Genomic DNA, 20,102 nt, shown 5'->3' with positions numbered 1-20,102 from the left:
TAAGCCATCTTTAAAACCGAAGCCTGCTCAGGTAGGTACATCCCCAGTTTGTTTTAGGACGCAATTCATTTTTCTCGTACAGCTACATAGGCACCAAAGGATTTTTTTGCACTAAAAGTGACTTGTAAAAACTCTCTCAAGTGGTAGTAATTAAGCTCTAGAAGTCTCTCCATTGTCAAGAGTTAAAAAAACAAACAAACAAAAAATAACCGAGTGTCTTCAAAATCACCCAAGGTATTAGTTATATCATTAAATTCAGTCTCCGTATATTTGTATTCCAAAGATATCATCACTTGAAAAACACGGACGAAATTATAGTTTATCTCATCATAAATGCATTTCCAGGATGACTCGTTTCCCCCCAAAAGCTATCCCAATGGACTCGTTCTGCTCCAGGAGCAGTGAGCACTTGGGGTGATAAAGTCCAGCACTGCCACTGTTCAGGGATCTTGCAGTAATGAGTCTTATTAAAGCAGTGAATAGAAAGAAAAGCTCTAAAGCAAAGCACAAGTCATGCCCAGCTTGATAAAACTCTAAGCAATCAATGGCAGACGCTCTTTACAACCCAGGAAGGTCTCTCTCATTGCTGAAAACCTGAGACTGACTTCTTCTGGATCTTTGTCTGAGACAGGAGAGAGAGGCAATCTTGTTTTCCACAGTGTACCAGATGCCAGCTGAATGGCTCTCCAGGCACCAAATAAAGGCATTCCACGTGCCAGCGTCACTGTGGGTGGCACCGCACATGACATTAGGGAAGGAGATAACTGTATGAAATAATGTATTTCTACTTAATGCATCTCCATCGGAGAAAATGTTGGCCCCTAAGACGATACCAGGTAGATCCCTAGACCACCAAGAAACCAGCAACGCAAGTTCCTTTTGTTGGGTTGGGGCATCTTTGTTCTTTACCGTATTCAACGTGTGGTAAGTCATACTGACTTTTGGGGAAATCTCATGAGACTGAGGCTAAACGAGACACTTAAAAGATGAATTTTATTTGGGGGACCATAAATTTAGTGCAAATTTACTAAAATATTGTTCCTATTATTTATAAACTACAACTTTGTGCTAGCTCTTTGTTTGTTTAGATAGTTTTGATTCAACTCATAATCCATTTGGAGTTTATTTTTGTGTATGGTGTTAGGGAGTGTTCTAATTTCATTCTTTTACATGGAGCTGTCCAGTGTTCCCAGCACCACTTACTAAAGAGACTGTCTTTTCTCCATTGTATACTCTTGCCTCCTTTATCAAAGATAAGGTGACCATAGGTGCATGGGTTTATCTCTGGGCTTTCTATCCTGTTCCATTGATCTATATTTCTGTTTTTGTGCCAGTACCATACTGTCTGGATTACTGTAACTTGTTACTTATAATAACTTGGTTATTTAGTAACATATTGTTTATCCTCCATGTGTTTGTGTTTTTTACGTTGTTTTCCCTGTAATTAGTTTCTAATCTCATAGCGTTGTGGTCAGAAAAGATGCTTGATATGATTTCAATTTTCTTAAATTTACCAAGGCTTGATCTGCGACCCACGATGTGATCTATCCTGAAGGAACGCACTATCCTGGAGGAACGTTCCATGCGCACTTGAGAAGAAAGTGTAATCTGCTGTTTTCGAATGGAATATTTAATTAAATATCAATTAAATCTATCTCGTGTATTGCATCATTTAAAGCTTGTGTTTCCTTATTAATTTTCTGTTTGGATGATCTGTCCATTGGATTAAGTGAGGTGTTAAAGTCCCCCACTAATATTGCATTACTGTCAATTTCCTCTTCCATAGCTGTTAGCAGTTGCCTTATGTATTGAGGTGCTCCTATGTTGGGTGCATATATATTTATAATTGTTATATCTCCTTCTTGGATTGATCCCTTGATCATTATATAGTGTCCTTCCTTGTCTCTTGTAACATTCTTTATTTTAAAGTCTATTTTATCTGATATAAATATTGTTACTCCAGCTTTCTTTTGATTTCCATTTGCATGGAATATCTTTTTCCATCCCCTCACTGTCCGTCTGTATGTGTCCCTAGGTCTGAAGTGGGTCTCTTGTAGACAGCATATATATGGGTCTTGTTTTTGTATCCATTCAGCGAGCCTGTGTCATTTGGTTGGAGCGTTTAATCAATTCATGTTTAAGGTAATTATCTATATGTATGTTCCTATTACCATTTTCTTAATTGTTTTGGGTTTGTTTTTGTAGGTTCTTTTCTTCTCTTGTGTTTCCCACTTAGAGAAGTTCCTTTAGCATTTGTTGTACAGCTGGTTTGGTGATGCTGAATTCTCTTAGCTTTTGCTTGTCTGTAAAGCTTCTGATTTCTCCATCGAATCTGAATGAGATCCTTGCTGGGAGAGTAATTCTGGTTGTAGTTTCTTCCCTTTCATCACTTTAAGTATATCATGCCACTCCCTTCTGGCTTGTAGAGTTTCTGCTGAGAAGTCAGCGTTAACCTTATGGGAGTTCCCTTGTATGTTATTTGTCGTTTTTCCCTTGCTGCTTTCAATAACTTTTCGTCTTTAATTTTTGCCAATTCGATTACTATGTGTCTCGGCATGTTTCTCCTTGGGTTTCTCCTGCCTGGGACTCTGCGCTTCCTGGACTTGGGTGGCTATTTCCTTTCCCGTGTTAGGGAAGTTTTCAACTATAATCTCTTCAGATATTTTCTCTGGTCCTTTCTCTCTCTCTTCTCCTTCTGGGACCCCTATAACGTGAATGTTGTTGTGTTTAATGTTGTCCCAGAGGTCTCTTAGGCTGTCTTCATTTCATTTCATTCTTTTTTCTTTACCCTGTTCTGCAACAGTGAATTCCACCATTTTGTCTTCCAGGTTCCTTATCTGTTCCTCTGCCTCAGTTATTCTGCTATTGATTCCTTCTAGTGTATTCTTTTTTTTTTTTTTTTGGCGGTACGCGGGCCTCCCACTGTTGCGGCCTCTCCCGTTGTGGAGCACAGGCTCCGGACGCACAGACTCAGCAGCCCAGCCGCTCCGCAGCATGTGGGATCTTCTTGGACCGGGGCACGAACCTGTGTCCCCTGCATCGGCAGGCGGACTCTCAACCACTGCGCCACCCGGGAAGCCCTCTAGTGTATTGTTCATTTCAGTTACTGTATTGTTCACCTCTGTTTGTTTGTTCTTTAATTCTTCTAGGTCTTTGTTAAACATTTCTTGCATCTTCTCGATCTTTGCCTCCATTCTTTTTCCAAGCTCCTGGCGCATCTTCACTATCATTATTGTGAATTCTTTCTCTGGAAGGTCTCCTATCTCCACTTCATTTAGTTTCTTTTCTGGGGTTTTATCTTGTTCCTTCATCTGGTACATAGCCCTCTGCCTTTTCATCTTGTCTATCTTTCTGTGAATGTGGTTTTTGTTCCACAGGCTTCAGGATTGTAGTTCTTGCTTCTGCTGTCTGCCCTCTGGTGGATGAGGCTATCTAAGAGGCTTGTGCAAGTTTCCTGATGGGAGGGACTGGTGGTGGGTAGAGCTGGCTGTTGCTCTGGTGGGCAGAGCTCAGTAAAACTTTAATCTGCTTGTCTGCTGATGGGTGGGGCTGGGTTCCCTCCTTGTTGGTTGTCTGGCCTGAGGCGACCCAACACTGGAGCCCACCTGGCTCTCTGGTGGGACCAATGGCAGACTCTGGGAGGTTCTCACACCAAGGATTACTTCCCAGAACTTCTGCTGCCAGTGTCCTTGCCCCCATGGTGAGCCACAGCCACCCCCAGCCTCTGCAGGAAACCCTCCAACACTAGCAGGTGGGTCTGGCTCACTGTCCCCTGGGGTCACTGCTCCTTCCCTGGGTCCCGATGCGCACACTACTTTGTGTGTGCCCTCCAAGAGTGGAGTCTCTGTTTCCCCCAGTCATGTCAAAGTCCTGCAATCAAATCTCACTAGCCTTCAAAGTCTGATTCTCTAGGAATTCCTCCTCCTGTTGCCGGACCCCCAGGTTGGGAAGCCTGACGGGGGGCTCAGAACCTTCACTCCAGTGGGTGGACTTCTGTGGTATAAGTGTTCTCCAGTTTGTGAGTCATCCACCCAGCAGTTATGGGAATTGATTTTATTGTGATTGTGCCCCTCCTACCGTCTCATTGTGGCTTCTCCTTTGTCTTTGGATGTGGGGTACCTTTTTTGGTGAGTTCCAGTGTCTTCCTGTCGATGATTGTTCAGCAGTTAGTTGTGATTCAGGTGCTCTTGGAAGAGGTAGTGAGAGCACGTCCTTCTACTCCGCCATCTTGAACCAATCTCAATATTTAAATTTTGAATACATTTTCTCAAAGGGAAAGAAGGAAGGAACTCAATCTATACTAAGTGATAAAAAGCAATTTAAAATATTTAATCCAAGTGAAAGGGCATGATAAAAATAATTCTAAATCAAGCCAGCAAAGAAAGAATTTATATACCTATAGATACATATCATATACATATATCTAATTGATATACATATATGAATTCCTAATATATGTCTCCTATAATTAAATATGATCTTGGCATATATGTATATATACATGAATTGTGGAGATTACATGAAATATTTTTATGTCTTTGATTACCAAAAGCAGTGGTAGACATAAAACAGACAAGAATGATAGTTTAAAATGACCTGGGCTTCATTTGTGGGCCAGCATCAAATCAGGGAATGACCTTAAGGAAGTTATAAACTCTTTGGACTTAAGTTTTTCCCATTTTGAAAAAATTAGCACTCTAAACACATGCATATACAAAGTATTCAATCATACAGGTGGCCTAAACATGCCATTATATATTTTAAAGTAATTGTGTCAATGCAGTGCTTTATTTAATTAGTAGAATCCAGCATGTTATCTCATTTTGAAAAATCAAATACATGCAAAATATGGCTATAAAAATTATAAATGGAGGAAAAGTCAAACTCCAGATTTGAGCCATATCTGCAAGCCAATTGTCACCAGCTGTGGCAGGGTGCAGAGATGCAAAGGGTGCCTGGACATTTTATCACCATGACCCAAGATCCCTCCACGTTGTCGTAAGGCAGGAAAACGTGCGGCAGAAATGTGAGTAAGGACCCACTCAGGCTCTGTGCTTATGTGTGTTGTGGCAGACTAGAAATTTCTGACTTGCTTAGGACTCCCAACAAATTAACTTTCCCACAGAGGCAATTTTTAAAGAGGTGACTAGATTTCTATCGTACTGATTACAAAGCACCACGCCTCACCGGGCACGGGCACAGTGAAGCACTGTAGCAACCAGAAATCAGAAAACAGAACACAGTCACAAAGAACGGGACCAAGATGAAAATTAAGTGACAGTGATGACAATAAAGAACTCAGCCGTGGCAACAGCGCAGCGGCCGTTCTGCTGGATCTGTTGGCAAATGGTGTCCATTTTCCACAAGGAAACCCCTCGCTTCCCCGAGAGGCTTCTGCAGGGGAGGGTGTGCACATCTATGCAGAGTTTTAGTTTTCTTACAGGTAAAACCTAAACTCGGAAACTAGCCAGACGGGCTACAGTTTCACTACAAACCCAAAATCACAGGGCTCTGGTGTGGCAAATTAGACCATGTGAGCAGATATTGCAGGGTGTGCTTCCTGGCTTCCTTCCACAGAACATTAGCCACTGCTGCAGATAAACAGTGCTGGGGGCAAGCTCCCCCCAAGCCAGGCGTGACTAACGTTGGCAGAGCTGATGTCACAGCAGTAGCGTCTGCCTGGATCACCTATAGATTTTATGGCAGAGGCTCTGGTCCCAGAGATTCTGATTCAACATGGGTGTGGTAATGGTGGTAGAGAATAGGTGGGCAGGTATTTGTATTTTGTTTTATTTGGAAAGGTGGTTCAGCCATGCATTCTCAGATGAGGACCACTGATGGACTAGAACGGAGAATAAGAGCTACTCAATGCCCCATCCCAGCCTGAACAGGTGCCGGTTGCCTACTGGGTCTCCTGTTCTAAGTGCCATTCACATACCTTTTGCATCTGGTCCTCCTGATGGCCCTTTAGGGTCGGTCACATTATTATGTCTATTTTATTTTATTTTATTTATTTATTATTATTATTTATTTATTTTTTTTTGGCCGTATGTGGGCCTCTCACTGTTGTGGCCTCTCCCGTTGCGGAGCACAGGCTCCGGACGCGCAGGCTCAGTATCCATGGCTCACGGGCCCAGCCGCTCCGCGGCACGTGGGATCTTCCTGCACTGGGGCACGAACCCGTGTCCCCTGCATTGGCAGGCGGACTCTCAATCACTGCACCACCAGGGAAGCCCTATTATGTCTATTTTAAACATGAGGAAACAGAAGCACGGAGAGGGTAAGCCATAGGACCACGCCCACACAGCTAGCTCTGGGGTTTGAACCCTGCAGTCTGTAACACTGCCGACACAGAGAAATTTGCTGACAAAAGGAACAGTCCATTCAAAAGAGACCAATTTTATGCTCCCCATTTAATAAATGCAGGGGAGAACATGTGACAAGCAGGCATCATTGTCTTCCCGTAGGAGGAAGCAGCAATGGCTTGCTACAAGGTATAAAAATGCCTCACGGTATATCTAAAAGTCCAAATTCTGTCTGGGACCAAAATTGCCTTACCAGCTTAATACTATAAACTCCTAAGTCCATGCACACACAAAAAACATCAGACCAGCCAAAGGAAATTTATCCCCCACCTTTTTTTACTCGTCTCCCACCTTCCTGAATATAATGACTCAATTTTTCAGTCATGCAAAATATAGTAACAGAACCTAACAGCAACATTATGAATGTTAACCCACTACTATCAATGTGGCTTGTATGATATGACGGCACAGTTTTACACTGACATTGCTTCATTTTATTAACCACCCTGCTATCATAAACACCGTGGCTGGGGAATATTTGCATTTTAAGTGATTTTCTATCAGTAAAAAAATTTTATTCCTTAGAAAAAAATTTATAGGGTTGCAATCTCTGTACACAGAGTTGGCAAAAGAACTTTCCCGGAGCACATTCATTGCTTTGTATGCAACTGAACCAACATAAATAAAATACATTTTTCAAAAGTATTGCTCAGGTGCAAAATTTGTACTTAAAATGTAATCCATCCATACAGCCTGTCACCAAACTACTGTTCAGAAACAGACAAGGGTAAGTCTGAGCTTTCAACAAATCATGAACTCACAACCATCCCACATGTCTCTTTTAATAGACTATTTGGAGGTATAAAAATAACATTAAATACCTTTAACTACCAATTCTGCATAGTTGGATAGGCCAACTCCTCCATCGGTTCGAATCATGCAGCGGTATTTTCCAGCATCTCGTTTGGTTGTATTCATGACATTAAACGATGCTATGAATCGCCGGGAACTAGTCACCTTTATTTCCTTCAGAGGAGCATCCCGTACATCAATGCCCTGTAAACACGGGGATGGGGAGAGCAGAAAGAAACAATATCAGCTGTCATATGGAACCAGGAAGACATCTGAAGGCACAGAATGGATGTTACTGATGTTACCTCCTTACAGATCTTGCTTCCACGGTTTATTAACCATGGCAGTTGTTCCAGGAAAACAGGTGCCCAGAAACTGAAATTCTGCCTCGATCAACACTTTCAGGATTTGAGGGATGCAAAATTAAGTGTTCAGAAATGTCTTTGGTTTTGCCCGTTTAAAATGTTCATTATGTTATTCTGCCTCAACAGGAGGAGAGGAAAAAGCACATGGAAAAATTCTTCATTTTGCTCCCAAACTATTAACATTTAGTCTTTCTGTAATACTTAATCATTTTTTTTATACTTGGCTTGGAAACAAAATTAATTCGCACACTACCCTATGACTCACCTCATTTTATACATGAACTGATAAACAACTTAACAAGAGCTACATTAAAAATGTAAGTAGGTATTAGCATAAGTTCTGAAGGATGAGTCTCAGCTTTAGGATTTTCTTCCTGGAGCCATCAGAACCAAGCAGAAGTAGGTGCTTAATATTGCCTGACACTGAAATGCTAGGAGAGAAGTTCCTTTGCACATCCCACAGCCCAGGACCACAAAAAGCAGGTTCCAACACTGGAACAGTGTTGTCTTTACACTATCCCGGAGACATTAATTAAGTCCTTAGTTACGCACACTTGGAAATCCATTCTCTGCTTCCCACAGTTTAAAGCCTCAAGAAAGATTATAGATTTCAGTCCTATATATTCTTTTTCTTACAATTATCAGGAAAGAGGCTATATTTAACATGTTATTTGCAAGTATTAAGGAGAAAACAATGGGCAAAGACCTTAAGGCAAATGCACGACACCAAGCATTATGTCCAATTATTCACCCAGCAACCATGCTGGGTGCCATCCACGTGCTGTCACTGTGTTAGGACACTAGGCTCACAAGAGTGGACAACAGAAAAGTGGCCCCAGTGTTCACAGTAGTGCTTCAGTTGCTGGGGAATACAGGCTTGAAATGGATGCATGATCACCAATGATGGCCAAGGCAGGTGGCTGGCGGAAATCACAATGAGGCCATCTTTAGATATGGTGCCGTTTTGAGGAAGTGACATTGGAGCTGAGATCTGAAGGGTAAGTAGGAACTGCCAGGCAAAGGGGAGGGTGGAAGAAAAGGAGTGGCCCGGTCAGAGGAGAGAGAACAAGAGGCCCGGGGGAGGTGGGCGCGCACCTGTGTATTCAGGGACTCGCAGACCGTATGAAAATGTTTGTGTTTATAGGTATGAACACGCCAGGCTACCAATAATAAAACTCACCTGTAGAACTCAGTGATTTATATTAAGCACAGCCTTTTAGAAGCTTTTGCTGTGATATTTTCTTTGTCAGTATGTCATAACGGACATGAGTTTGGGAGTAGACGGACCAGGGTGCCAAACCTAACGTCAGAGTGATTTATGCTCCTGGGGCCCCCCTTTCCTCATCTGTAAGGGGACAATACAACTCTGTCAGGGCAGTTGTGAGAAGTTAAAGATATACATGCCCAAAGACACTTGCCTAATGATCGGGACCACAAGTCCCTGCCCGGATTCTGGACCAGCTGAGGGATGAGTTCAAGAAGAAAGGCGGACAGGCTGTCAAACACCTCGTTTAGTACCCGTGGACCTGGCCCTGCAGAATACGCAGAACACGGCCGATGCGCGGTAACCATCAGCTTGCGAGAACTGAAGCACGGAATTAGACTCACCCACCCAGCCACGGGCCGCACTGCAAAACCACACCATCCCCGGCCCCCCCACGTGGGGTGCTGCTGGCAAACTCGCAGGGTGGAGGAAGGGCTGCCGTGGGGAGTGAGTCCCAAAGGAGGGACTGGGCCGGGCGTGCTCCCGGCTTCCGGTCCAGCAGCCGCGCGTGGAAAGAGACAAGGCATCCCGGTGCTGCGCCAGTACAGTTCCTGCCACAGCGAAGGAAACGTCGGGCCCGCGGAAGAACAGTTCCCACCATCTTTAGTACTAGCTGTCAAAACAGCCTTGTTAATAGCTTAAAGAGTCATAGATCTGAATGTGACATTAAATATATACCTTATATATCCTATGTGAGTCTTTTTTATTACTAAATCCCATTAATTTGGTCTGACAAAGGGCACTGAGAAGTTAAACAAAACAACATCAATCCAGCATTATTAATTAATACAACAGGAGAAAGTATTTCTCTCTGTATTCATACATTGTCTCCCATCCTCTCCCCCAAATAAATATAATAAATAATTAAATTCTACCACTAGGAGTAACCTTAGACCTACTACTCTATAAAATTAAGTTTGTCTTTTTCAGACTGAAAAAAAACCTAATCTTGTTTTGAAAAAAAAAAAAAGAGCCCTGAAGAAAGGCATACTTCACATTTATAATTATTTGTTTTGTTTATTAACAATGACAAAAACAAAAGGGCTATCTACTTATTTATTTACTTACTTGTGGCATGAATCTTGTAAGAATATACTTCTATAGTCATCTTGTAATATTTGTCCTAATGAAATAAGCCTGTCTCAAAAGAATGTTTATTCAAAAGAATTTTAAAGTGTGCCCTTATGGATCCCTCACAAGTATTCAAGGATGTACTGAGGGCAGTCAAGGTTAAGAAAACCTCTGTGTTGGATTCATATATATGTTGAGAGGAGCTTTACTTCATAGCTGTTGACTTCATGCCACAAATTTATCCTTTAAAATAAACAGCTTCAAACTAACAGCTTTACAGAACTCCAATGAGTCACATGAACTCTCAGGAATGGGACTTTTTTTTAAGCCCATGTATTTAATCACACAGAAAGTTAGATTCAGCTTCTTCAAGAGAAACAGTATATAGAAAGGAGAAGAGTGCAGCTAGCAATCATTTTAGCTTAGAATCCACATGCTATCATAAATCTTGCTTCAATCTGCAGGTATTTTCTATTACATCATTCACACGTAGGTGGATCCAAGCATTCATTCAACCCACACTTAATAAACATCTTTTATGAGGCAGGCACTCTACATACACAGGGAGCATGGGGTTAAGAGAACCATCCCTTACCTAATTGAATCCATAGTCTGGTTAGAAAAATAGACAGGTAAGGCACTAATTACACTACAGACCGAGGAACTGCCTGACAGAGTAAACCCAGGAAAAAGAGCCTCCTCACCAGTGAGGGGGGTGAGGGTTGGCTCTCTAGAAAGCATGACTTGAGGCCAGAACTGGTGGTGCACAGGACTTTCTCGGGCAGTGAAGGAGGAAAAATGGAGCCAGTAAGTGAGAAGAGCTCTGTAAAAGTCAACAGCCAAGACTGCTGAACTGTGGGGCGGTAGGTTTATTCTATTCCACTAGAACACAATGTGCTCCTGGAATGGCAGGTGATGAGGCTGGAATGGTGGAGCCCACACCCAGGAATAGGACCTGTGGAGGGTTACAGTTTATCCTGATGCCAAGAACACAAGGATTTTTGGCAAAAGGGTGACGTGAGCACATCTGTGGGTACAGTAAAGGCCCAAAGCAAGGAGTGTGGGAGCCCAACTGATGTCAAGGAAACTGGCTGTATTTTCTGCAAAAATCATAGTAACACACGACAAAAGGAGGGATGAGAGATAGGAAGGGAGGGATTCTAAAGCTATTTGGGAAATATAATCTATAAAAGTGGGTTACCATATGATCCAGCAATCCCACTCCTGGGCATATACCTGGAGAAAACCATAATTTGAAAAGATACATGCTCCCCAATGATCATAGCAGCATTATATACAATAGCCAGGACATGGAAGCAACCTAAATGTCCATTGACAGACGAATGGATAAAGAAGATTTGGTACATATATACAATGGAATACTACTCAGCCATAAAAAAGATAGAAATAATGCCATTTGCAGCAACATGGATGGACCTAGAGGTTATCACACTAAGTGAAGCAAGTCAGACAGAGAAAGACAAATATCATATTATATCACTCATATGTGGAATCTAAAAAACAATACAAATGAACTTATTTATAAAACAGAAACAGACTCGTAGACATAGAAAACAAACTTATGGTTACTAAAGGGGAAAGGTCAGGGGAGGGATAAATTAGGAGGTTGGGATTAACATACACACACTACTATATATAAAATAGATAATCAACAAGGACCTACTGTATAGCACAGGGAACTCTACTCAATACTCTGTAAAAACCTATATGGGAAAAGAATCTGAAAAATAATGGATATATATACTGAATCACTTTGCTGTACACCTGAAACTAACACAACATTGTAAATCAACTATACCCTAATATAAAATAAAAATTAAATAAAAAAGAAAGAAAATTTTTAAAAGTGGGTTACACTGCAGCACCATCTTTCTCTTCTAGGAGATTATAAGTTCCTCAAGGTCATGAAACAGATGTATTCATTTTGTGGACATGGGTGCACAGGGAATAGAGCTCAATTAATATTTGCTGACTCTAGGAGTCATAGTCTCAGTGGAAAAAAGTTCCATAGGTAGGAAAGAAATGTGAGATTGTTATATTAACAGACTTATACCTGATCCTTACAACTGGACAGTGAATCTTTATTTGCAAGGGATACCAACAGGGAAAAACAAAAGGATATTTTAGAGGATCTGTGTGCCCCTCTGTCAGCAACACTGCCCAGTCATTGTAATCGTAGTAGGCAAAATAGCGGCCCCCAAAGATGTCGACTCCCTGGTCACCAGAACCTGGGAGTTTGCAGATGAGATTAAAATAAGGATCTATGGTATTTTGTAAAATAACCTTGAAACTGTAATTTGACACGTGTTTGGTCAGGTTGTGTCATGTTTAATTTGTGTTTTTTTCCTATTCTTTTTTCATTTGAAAACTATGTTAGCAATAATTAATTCAATAATTACCACATTCTGCCATTAAAGGATATATTAGCACCATCAAAAAATAATAATAAAAAAATAAGGATCTAGAGATGGGAAGATTATGCTAGATTATCCAGGTAGGCCCAATGTAATGATAAGGTAGGAGAAAGTAGGAAGGTCAGATGCAGAAGGAGATGTGACCAGAGAAGCAAGTGCTTTGAAGACTGAGGAAGGGACCATGGGCCACGAAATGCAGGAAGCTTCTGGAAGCTGCAGAAACAAAGGACAGATCCTCCTCTACAGCTTCCAGAAGGAGCCAGCCCTGCCATCACCTTATTTCATGACTTCTGACCTCCAGAACAGTGAGATAATGAAGCCACTAAGTTTGTGGTAACTTGTTACAGCAGCAATAGGACAGTAATACAATGAATATCAGGATATTGAAAACTCCTGTGGCTTTTCAGAGATGCGCAATAATCATGAATACTGATTTGTCAGAGTTACACAGCAAATCTTTAAGGCCAGTTTAGGTCTTATGGGCTAGCAACAGCTCTATTCAAAAGCCGTCACTGTAGCCAAAATAAAATAACAAAGTTGGAGGACTCACACTTCTCAACTTCAAAACTTACTACAAAGCTACTGTAATCAAAACACAGTGTGGTACTAGCATAAGGACAGACATAGACCAATGGAATAGGACAGAGAACCCAGAAACAGACCCTCACAGGTCTGGTCAGTGGATTTTTGACATGGGTGCCAAGACCATTCAATGGGGAAATGATACTTTTTTCAAGAAATGGTGCTGGTAAAACTGGACATCCATGTGCAAAACAATGAACTTGGCTTTCATTTTATACAAAATTAAATCAAATGATCAAATACCTAAAATTAAGAGCTAAAAGTATAAATCTCTCAGAAGAAAACATAGGGGGAAATCTTCATGATCCTAGATTTGGAATTGATTTCTTAAATACAATGCAACAGGCAACAAAAGAAATCACAGGCAACAAAAGAAATCAACAAAAAAATCACAGGCAACAAAAGAAAAAAATAGGTAAACTTGACTTCATCAAAATACAAACTTTTGTGCATCAAAGGACACTACCAAGAGAGTAAAAATACAACAACAGAATGAGAGAAAATATTTACAAATAACTTATCTCATAAGGGATTAATATCCTGAATACATAAAGAAGCTCTACAACTCAGCAAAACAACAGCAACAAAAACCAAACAATCCAATTTTAAAATGCACAAAGGACTTAAATAGACATTTTCCCCAAAGAAGATACAGAAATGACCAATAAGCACATGAAAAGATGCTCAACATCATTAGCCATTAGGGAAATGCAAATCAAGACCACAATGAGATATTACTTCATACCCAGTAGAATGGCAATTATACCAAAACAAAAGAAAGAAAGGAAGAGAAAAGAAAAGAAAAAGAATAAGCATTGGCAAGGTTTAGTTCACTTTTTGTTACAGATCATTTTAATTTAAATAAACTTTGAAATAGTGGTTTTATATATATATCATATATGATATTATATATATACGTATATATTATATATGATATATATGATATATATCATATATTATATATCATAATATATATATCATATATATATCATATATGATATATATGATATATATATATATGATCCTGGACACCTGGTGCCGAGCTCTGCCTGGAACCGGGGATTTTGTCCTGAGGACTCGGAGCCTCTCTTATGGGGAAACTCATATTCTATATATCATATTCTATGATATATATGATATATATATATCATATATATCATATATGATATATATATATCATATATGATATATATGATATATATATATGATCTCTTCATTTAAATTTCTTGTGATATCTGTAGAATTTTTCATAGCATTAGATAATTTCAAAAACATGCTTTTTAATGTTTTCCACTGTATGGCTGTAGCCATTATTTATATAAGTAGTTCTCTCTTGCTACACATTTAAATTATTTATATATGTCACTATTATAAATGATCTTAGGACAATCCCTATTTCCTAAAATTATTAGGTCAAAAGGGAATAAAAATTTTAAGGTTATTTTTTTGGATGAATAACCTAAAAATCTCTATAGAGAGTTATTATCTATTTATAAGAATTGTGTTTTTTGGACTTCTCTGGTGGCACAGTGGTTAAGAATCCGCCTGCCAATGCAGGGGACACGGGTTCAAGCCCTGGTCCACGGAGATCCCATGTGCCGTGGAGCAACTAAGCCCGTGCGCCACAACTACCTAGCCTGCGCTCTAGAGCCCACGAGCCACAACTACTGAGCCCGCGTGCCCCAACTGTTGAAACCCACGTGCCTAGAGCCCATGCTCCACAACAAGAGAAGCCACCGCAGTAAGAAGCCCGCACACCGCAACAAAGAGTAGCCCCCGCTCACTGCAACTAGAGAAAACCCGCGGGCAGCAACAAAGACCCAAGGCAGCCAAAAACATAAATAATAAATAAATAAATAAAACCTTCCTTTAAAAAAAAATTTTGTTTTTTAATGGGAATTCAAATGGCTCCTAAAATCAAGTTATTTTCCAACTCCTTTTAAATACTACAAACAGATCAAACAGGACAGGGAATTGGCCTAAATCACTGACCTTTTCTTATTAATATTTCCAATACAATGGGGGAAAAAATCAGCTTATCTTGGGTAAAAGATCAAATATTCAGAAGAATATTTGTATTTCTGTGGTACTGCATGCCTTTTATGGTACAAATTCATTTATTCTCTTAATCGATAGCAATTTTTTTTTTTTTTCCGGTACGCGGGCCTCTCACTGTTGTGGCCTCTCCTGTTGCGGAGCACAGGCTCCGGATGCACAGGCTCAGTGGCCATGGCTCACGGGCCTAGCCGCTCCGCGGTATGTGGGATCTTCCCGGACCGGGGCACGAACCCGTGTCCCCTGCATCGGCAGGCGGACTCTCAACCACTGTGCCACCAGGGAAGCCCTCGATAGCATTTTTAAATTAAAATAATTCCCATTTTTAATATTTTGAAGCATGATAAATTCCCTATAATACTATATGAGATGCTGTCTAACTCTGACCTCTTTCCATCAGGCAAGGATGCTCCTTGAGACTCATATATTCAGTATCCGTAAGTGGATATTCCCAAAAATAGAAAATACAAACCAAACCAAGTAAGATTAAGCGTGCTTAAGATAATTTAACTGAAGAGCATGTAGCACTACTAAAATGTATATTTAGAATTAGGGACGCATGGCAAAATTTAAATATCTATAAGATTAATTACTCAGATTGACTCATTTAAATTTGTGGCATCACCAGGAATTTCATGCAAGTTGAAAATCCCACTTGGAAAACGTGAGCAGAATAGCTGCCTGAAGACTGCCGACCACTGAGGCCACACGTAAGGGGAATGAGATGAGCAGAGAAACAAACCAGGAAGGTCTGTGGAAGGCGGGAGGGAGAGGCAGGGAGACGGAGAGAACAAAAGGAAGAGGAAGAAGTGAGACCCGCAGAGAAAGAAGAGGCGATGCCAGTGCCAGATGGAAAGTGACAGGACAGGAGAGGAGGGGGCGCCCCAAGAAAAGGACCAAAGACCATGGGGACAGGGACGGGGGGAGGATTAAAACGGGAACAGATCACGTGCCCAAACGCCAGAGAAAGATGCGCTTCTGAGGGCCATATTCATTCTTTCCCTTTGAAATCCTGGCATTCACACTTTAATCCTGGTCTTGTTTCCTGAGGCTGAATACATTCAGCAGGTCCAACAGCACCTGTCGGTTCTGTATTAGCCCAGTTCTCAGATCACGTGCGTCAAGATGATTGGTTTAAGAAGATGTGTCATATATATGCAATGGAATATTACTCAGCCATAGAAAAAGTGAAGTAATGCCATCTGCAGCAACACGGATGGACCTAGAGATTATCATACTAAGTGAAGTGAGTCAGACAGAGAAAGACAAATATCATATGATATCACTTATATGTGGAATCTAAAAAAAGGATACAAATGAACTTATTCAAAAAATGGAAATAGACTCACAGAAATAGAAAACAAATTTACGTTACCAAAGGGGAAAGGTGGTGGGGGAGAGATAAATTAGGGAGTAATATATACACACTATTATATAAAAAAGAGATAACCATCAAGGACCTATTGTACAGCACAAGGAACTATACTCACTATTTTGTAATAACCTATAAAGGAAAAGGATCTGAAAGAGAATGGATATATATATATATCCATTTTTTTAAACATCTTTATCGGAGTATAATTGCTTTACAATGGTGTGTTAGTTTCTGCTTTATAACAAAGTGAATCAACTATACATATACATATGTCCCCATATCTCCTCCATCTTGCGTAATACTGAAAGGGATTTAGGCACTGAATGGGTAACTGAACAGACTGATTTTTAAGATGCCTTTTGGTCCCCAGATACTCTTCCTTAGGTCAGAATTCAACAGGGAAGGCAGGGAACCATGGCTGGCCCATTTTCTCTGATGCTGGACGATGTGAAAGGGCCGAGTCCCTCTCCCTGTCTGCCTCTCCCCACGACAGGGAGGACCAGACGTGACAATGTGCTCAGAACCTGGGGTACCCCTGAGCAGCAAGGAAACTATGGGGAGACTGTTATTCCCGCAAAACAAAATGATGAAAATGTCCACTGGGTAGAGACAGCACCTTTGTCAGGCAGTTTTCTCTCAATTTCAGAGTTAGAAGAGGAGGCCCTGACAAGGACTGGAGAGCTGGTTCTTAATAGCATTACAGCAGGACAATGAGGCATCACCAAGGATGGGACTGCGATTGTTCTTTAGAATATGAGTTTCCCCATAAGAGAGGCTCCGAGTCCTCAGGACAAAATCCCCGGTTCCAGGCAGAGCTCGGCACCAGGTGTCCAGGAGTTAAAGAAACTGCTGACCCATCTTTTGTCAACTTAATGAGACAACCATAATGGCCAAATCTGCAAGGAAATGATCTTAATGGGTTAAATGCAGCTTTTTAGAAAAGCAAGAGCATCTTCAAACACGCGTGCATTTCAATTTGAGCAAGCCTGAAAAGAAGTCCTGATAGTTATTTAAATTAGACTTCCAACCTTCTTTCTGCAGTGGACTAACTCTAGGACTTCTAAATGAGCAGTAATTTACCAGCAAAAAAAGATACATATTAAGTCTTTCAGAAAGAGTTTTGCAATAATCAGAGCAATGATTGAAAGAAATTGAGGTCTGGGCAGTTAGCAGCGCTGGGAGCAAATGAATCCCATTTTGGAGCCACTCTGAGTGCAGGGGCCAAGAGAAGATACAGGAGAGCCATTCGCCCCTCCTTAGCCATACGGGTGAGGATTAAACGCACTTTCATTTCTTTAATAGAGAAAATAGTCCGTCTCGCTCCACTTTCAAATATGCCCATTTGTAAGATACCGGTTGAAATTCTTACCACTGGGATCACTAATAGTATCAGCAGAGCCAGGAATAATTTTGTTTAAAACATTTCCTGTAATCTAAATCCAATAATAATTGAATACCTCAACAAATCTACTTTCTGGGAGCCCATGTATTTTTTAATTTTAATAACTCAGATGGTACTGACCTTGATTTCTATCCCATAACCAAGCTAACACAAATATTTATCAACTTGGAATACTGAACCAGAAGTTCTTATATACTGTGAATACCTATTGACACGTATTCTTCAACTGGCTAATGGGTATACAGATAGCCAAAGTAACATATTATTCGAACATATGATAGTCTTATAGGCATATTCAAGTAAAGAATTTGATTACAAAAATTTAGAACCTCATTCTGATATTTAGACATAGTTCAATATATGTTTACAATACATGAATAAAATTTAACAATCTGTGTTTAAATTTTATTTAAAAGTTCATCCAAATAATATAGGATATATATAATGAATGCAGTAATTAGAAATACAAAAAAAAAAAAAAGAAATACCAATGAAATTAGAAGTTCCTTAGTCTTAAAATCTGTTGACGGGACTAATCTAGCCACATCAAACTAAGGAACCTGATGCTGACTGACATTTCCTGTTGGGTTAAAGGTTTGGGTCTGCAAGGCTAGGACTTGACCCTGTTTACTTCAAAACTGTGATAACAGCACTTGACCATGAGGAAGATGGCAGAACCTACCGAGTTGTCCATAATCTAAGAGGCAAGGCTAGTTAAACATAAACAAGGCTAAGAACGTCACTTTTCCCCAATCAATATGCCTTAAAACATACAACTCTTTTCTGAAAACATAGTTGAAAGAAGATAAAGGCGCAAGATAAAGGTTAAAAGCCCTGTAGTTCTGAATTTGAATTGTTAATACGATCTCAGGACAGGCTTTATTCTTAAATGTGTGTATATGCATACGTATATATCCCAGCTCCATAGGATGGGAAGATCCAGAAACAATAATGAGTAGGAATAAGCAACTCTGTGATCAGATTGTAAGTTCTAATTACCAGTTCCCCCTGAAAAAGAACCAGCGCTCCTTGGAGAAACGGCCAATTCTAGGTCATTAAGGTGGAAAATACAAGCCTGGAACATATGGTTACACCATAAAGCAAGAAAGCCATCGAGATGGTCCAGGTCAGGTAAACCCCACTGTTTAGGGGTGGAAGATCTGAGCAGCAATAAAGATAATAAGTGCAATGGATCGAAACTCATCAAATGTGTTTATATCCACAGGTTGATGATGACAATGATGACATCAATGACAATAATACTAAATAACCCCTTTGGTCACTTGTGAACTACCAGTGAACTACCTCACTATTTTTGACAATTTGCTTAAAAGGACAAAAATATCAAGTATCAATACCACCTTCCCTTTACGATTTATATACCAGGATACCCAAATGGTTGATAATGGGAGAGCTTTTTTCTTTTTAGAAGTATTGTAGTGACTAAACAAAGAAGGACTGAGAATGGGACAGTTCTGCAACCCTGAATGAAATAATGACCCTAGGAATGATCATCAGTGGCTGATAACATCACAAAAGGAGACATAATTTGCAAGAAACACAGCAGTCAGAACACGTTAAATGACGCTACCATAGGGCAATAAGCAAAACTCAAAACACGGGAGGACTGTGCAGGACAAACCCACTTTCCACAACAATAACAACCATCACAAATGGAGGGAAATGAACAGGGAGTCTAAAGACAAAAAGGACTTAAGACACTCACCACCCAGTTGCAAAGTGTGAACTTTACTGCAATCACAAATGAAACAACTGCTAAAAGAAATAAAGCTACAAGACAGCCAAGGATATATGAACACTGTTTTCGCAGGGCATACACGGTGATTATTCTATTTTTTTTTAAGAGCTCTTATCTTTTAGAGCAGGGGTTTGAGGCTAAGTCCATCCTGCCACCTGTTTTGTACAGCTCGCAAGCTCAGAATGTTTTTTACATTTTTTAAATGATTGAAAAAAATCCAAAGAAGAATAGTATTTTGTGACAATGAAAATGACATGAAAGTCAAATTTCAGTGTCCATACATAAAGCTGTATGGAGAACAGCCACATTCATCCATTTTTGTGTTGTCTGTGGCTGCTTTCCTGCTACAATGGCAGAGATGAAGAGCTATAATAACTAAGACCCTGTGCCCTACAAAATTTACTGTCTGGCCCTTCGCAAAAAAAGTTTGCCAACTCCTGTTTTAGAAAACATTTACAAGTTACATGATATGATGACTAGGACTGCTTCAAAATCATCAGGGGGGAGCAGGTGGACACACAGAGGAAGTAACTTGTCACATATTGTTGGTTCTGAAGTCGGATGCTGGGTATATTGAGTTCATGACATCATTCTGTCTATCTCTGTATACATTTATAATTTCTATAATAAAAATAAA

The 20,102-nt window shown here is 40.3% G+C and overlaps 1 protein-coding gene across 7 annotated transcripts in view; it reads right to left on the bottom strand.

Moving 5' to 3' along the window:
* The window catches only part of PTPRM (protein tyrosine phosphatase receptor type M), a 745,966-nt gene that overhangs the window by 418,195 nt on the left and 307,669 nt on the right, over positions 1-20,102 (bottom strand). For all 7 annotated transcript variants that reach the window (XM_060310545.2, XM_060310547.2, XM_060310546.2 and 4 more), the window contains exon 6: positions 7,187-7,361. In XM_060310545.2, coding sequence (XP_060166528.1) covers positions 7,187-7,361 — 175 coding nt within the window. The remainder of the gene's footprint in view (positions 1-7,186; positions 7,362-20,102) is intronic.

This window comes from Globicephala melas, chromosome 13 (genome assembly GCF_963455315.2).
Source record: "Globicephala melas chromosome 13, mGloMel1.2, whole genome shotgun sequence".
NCBI classification, from domain to species: Eukaryota; Metazoa; Chordata; class Mammalia; order Artiodactyla; family Delphinidae; genus Globicephala; species Globicephala melas.
The sequence above is the reverse complement of the archived record's forward strand: the minus strand, read 5'-3'. Positions and strand labels throughout refer to the sequence as shown.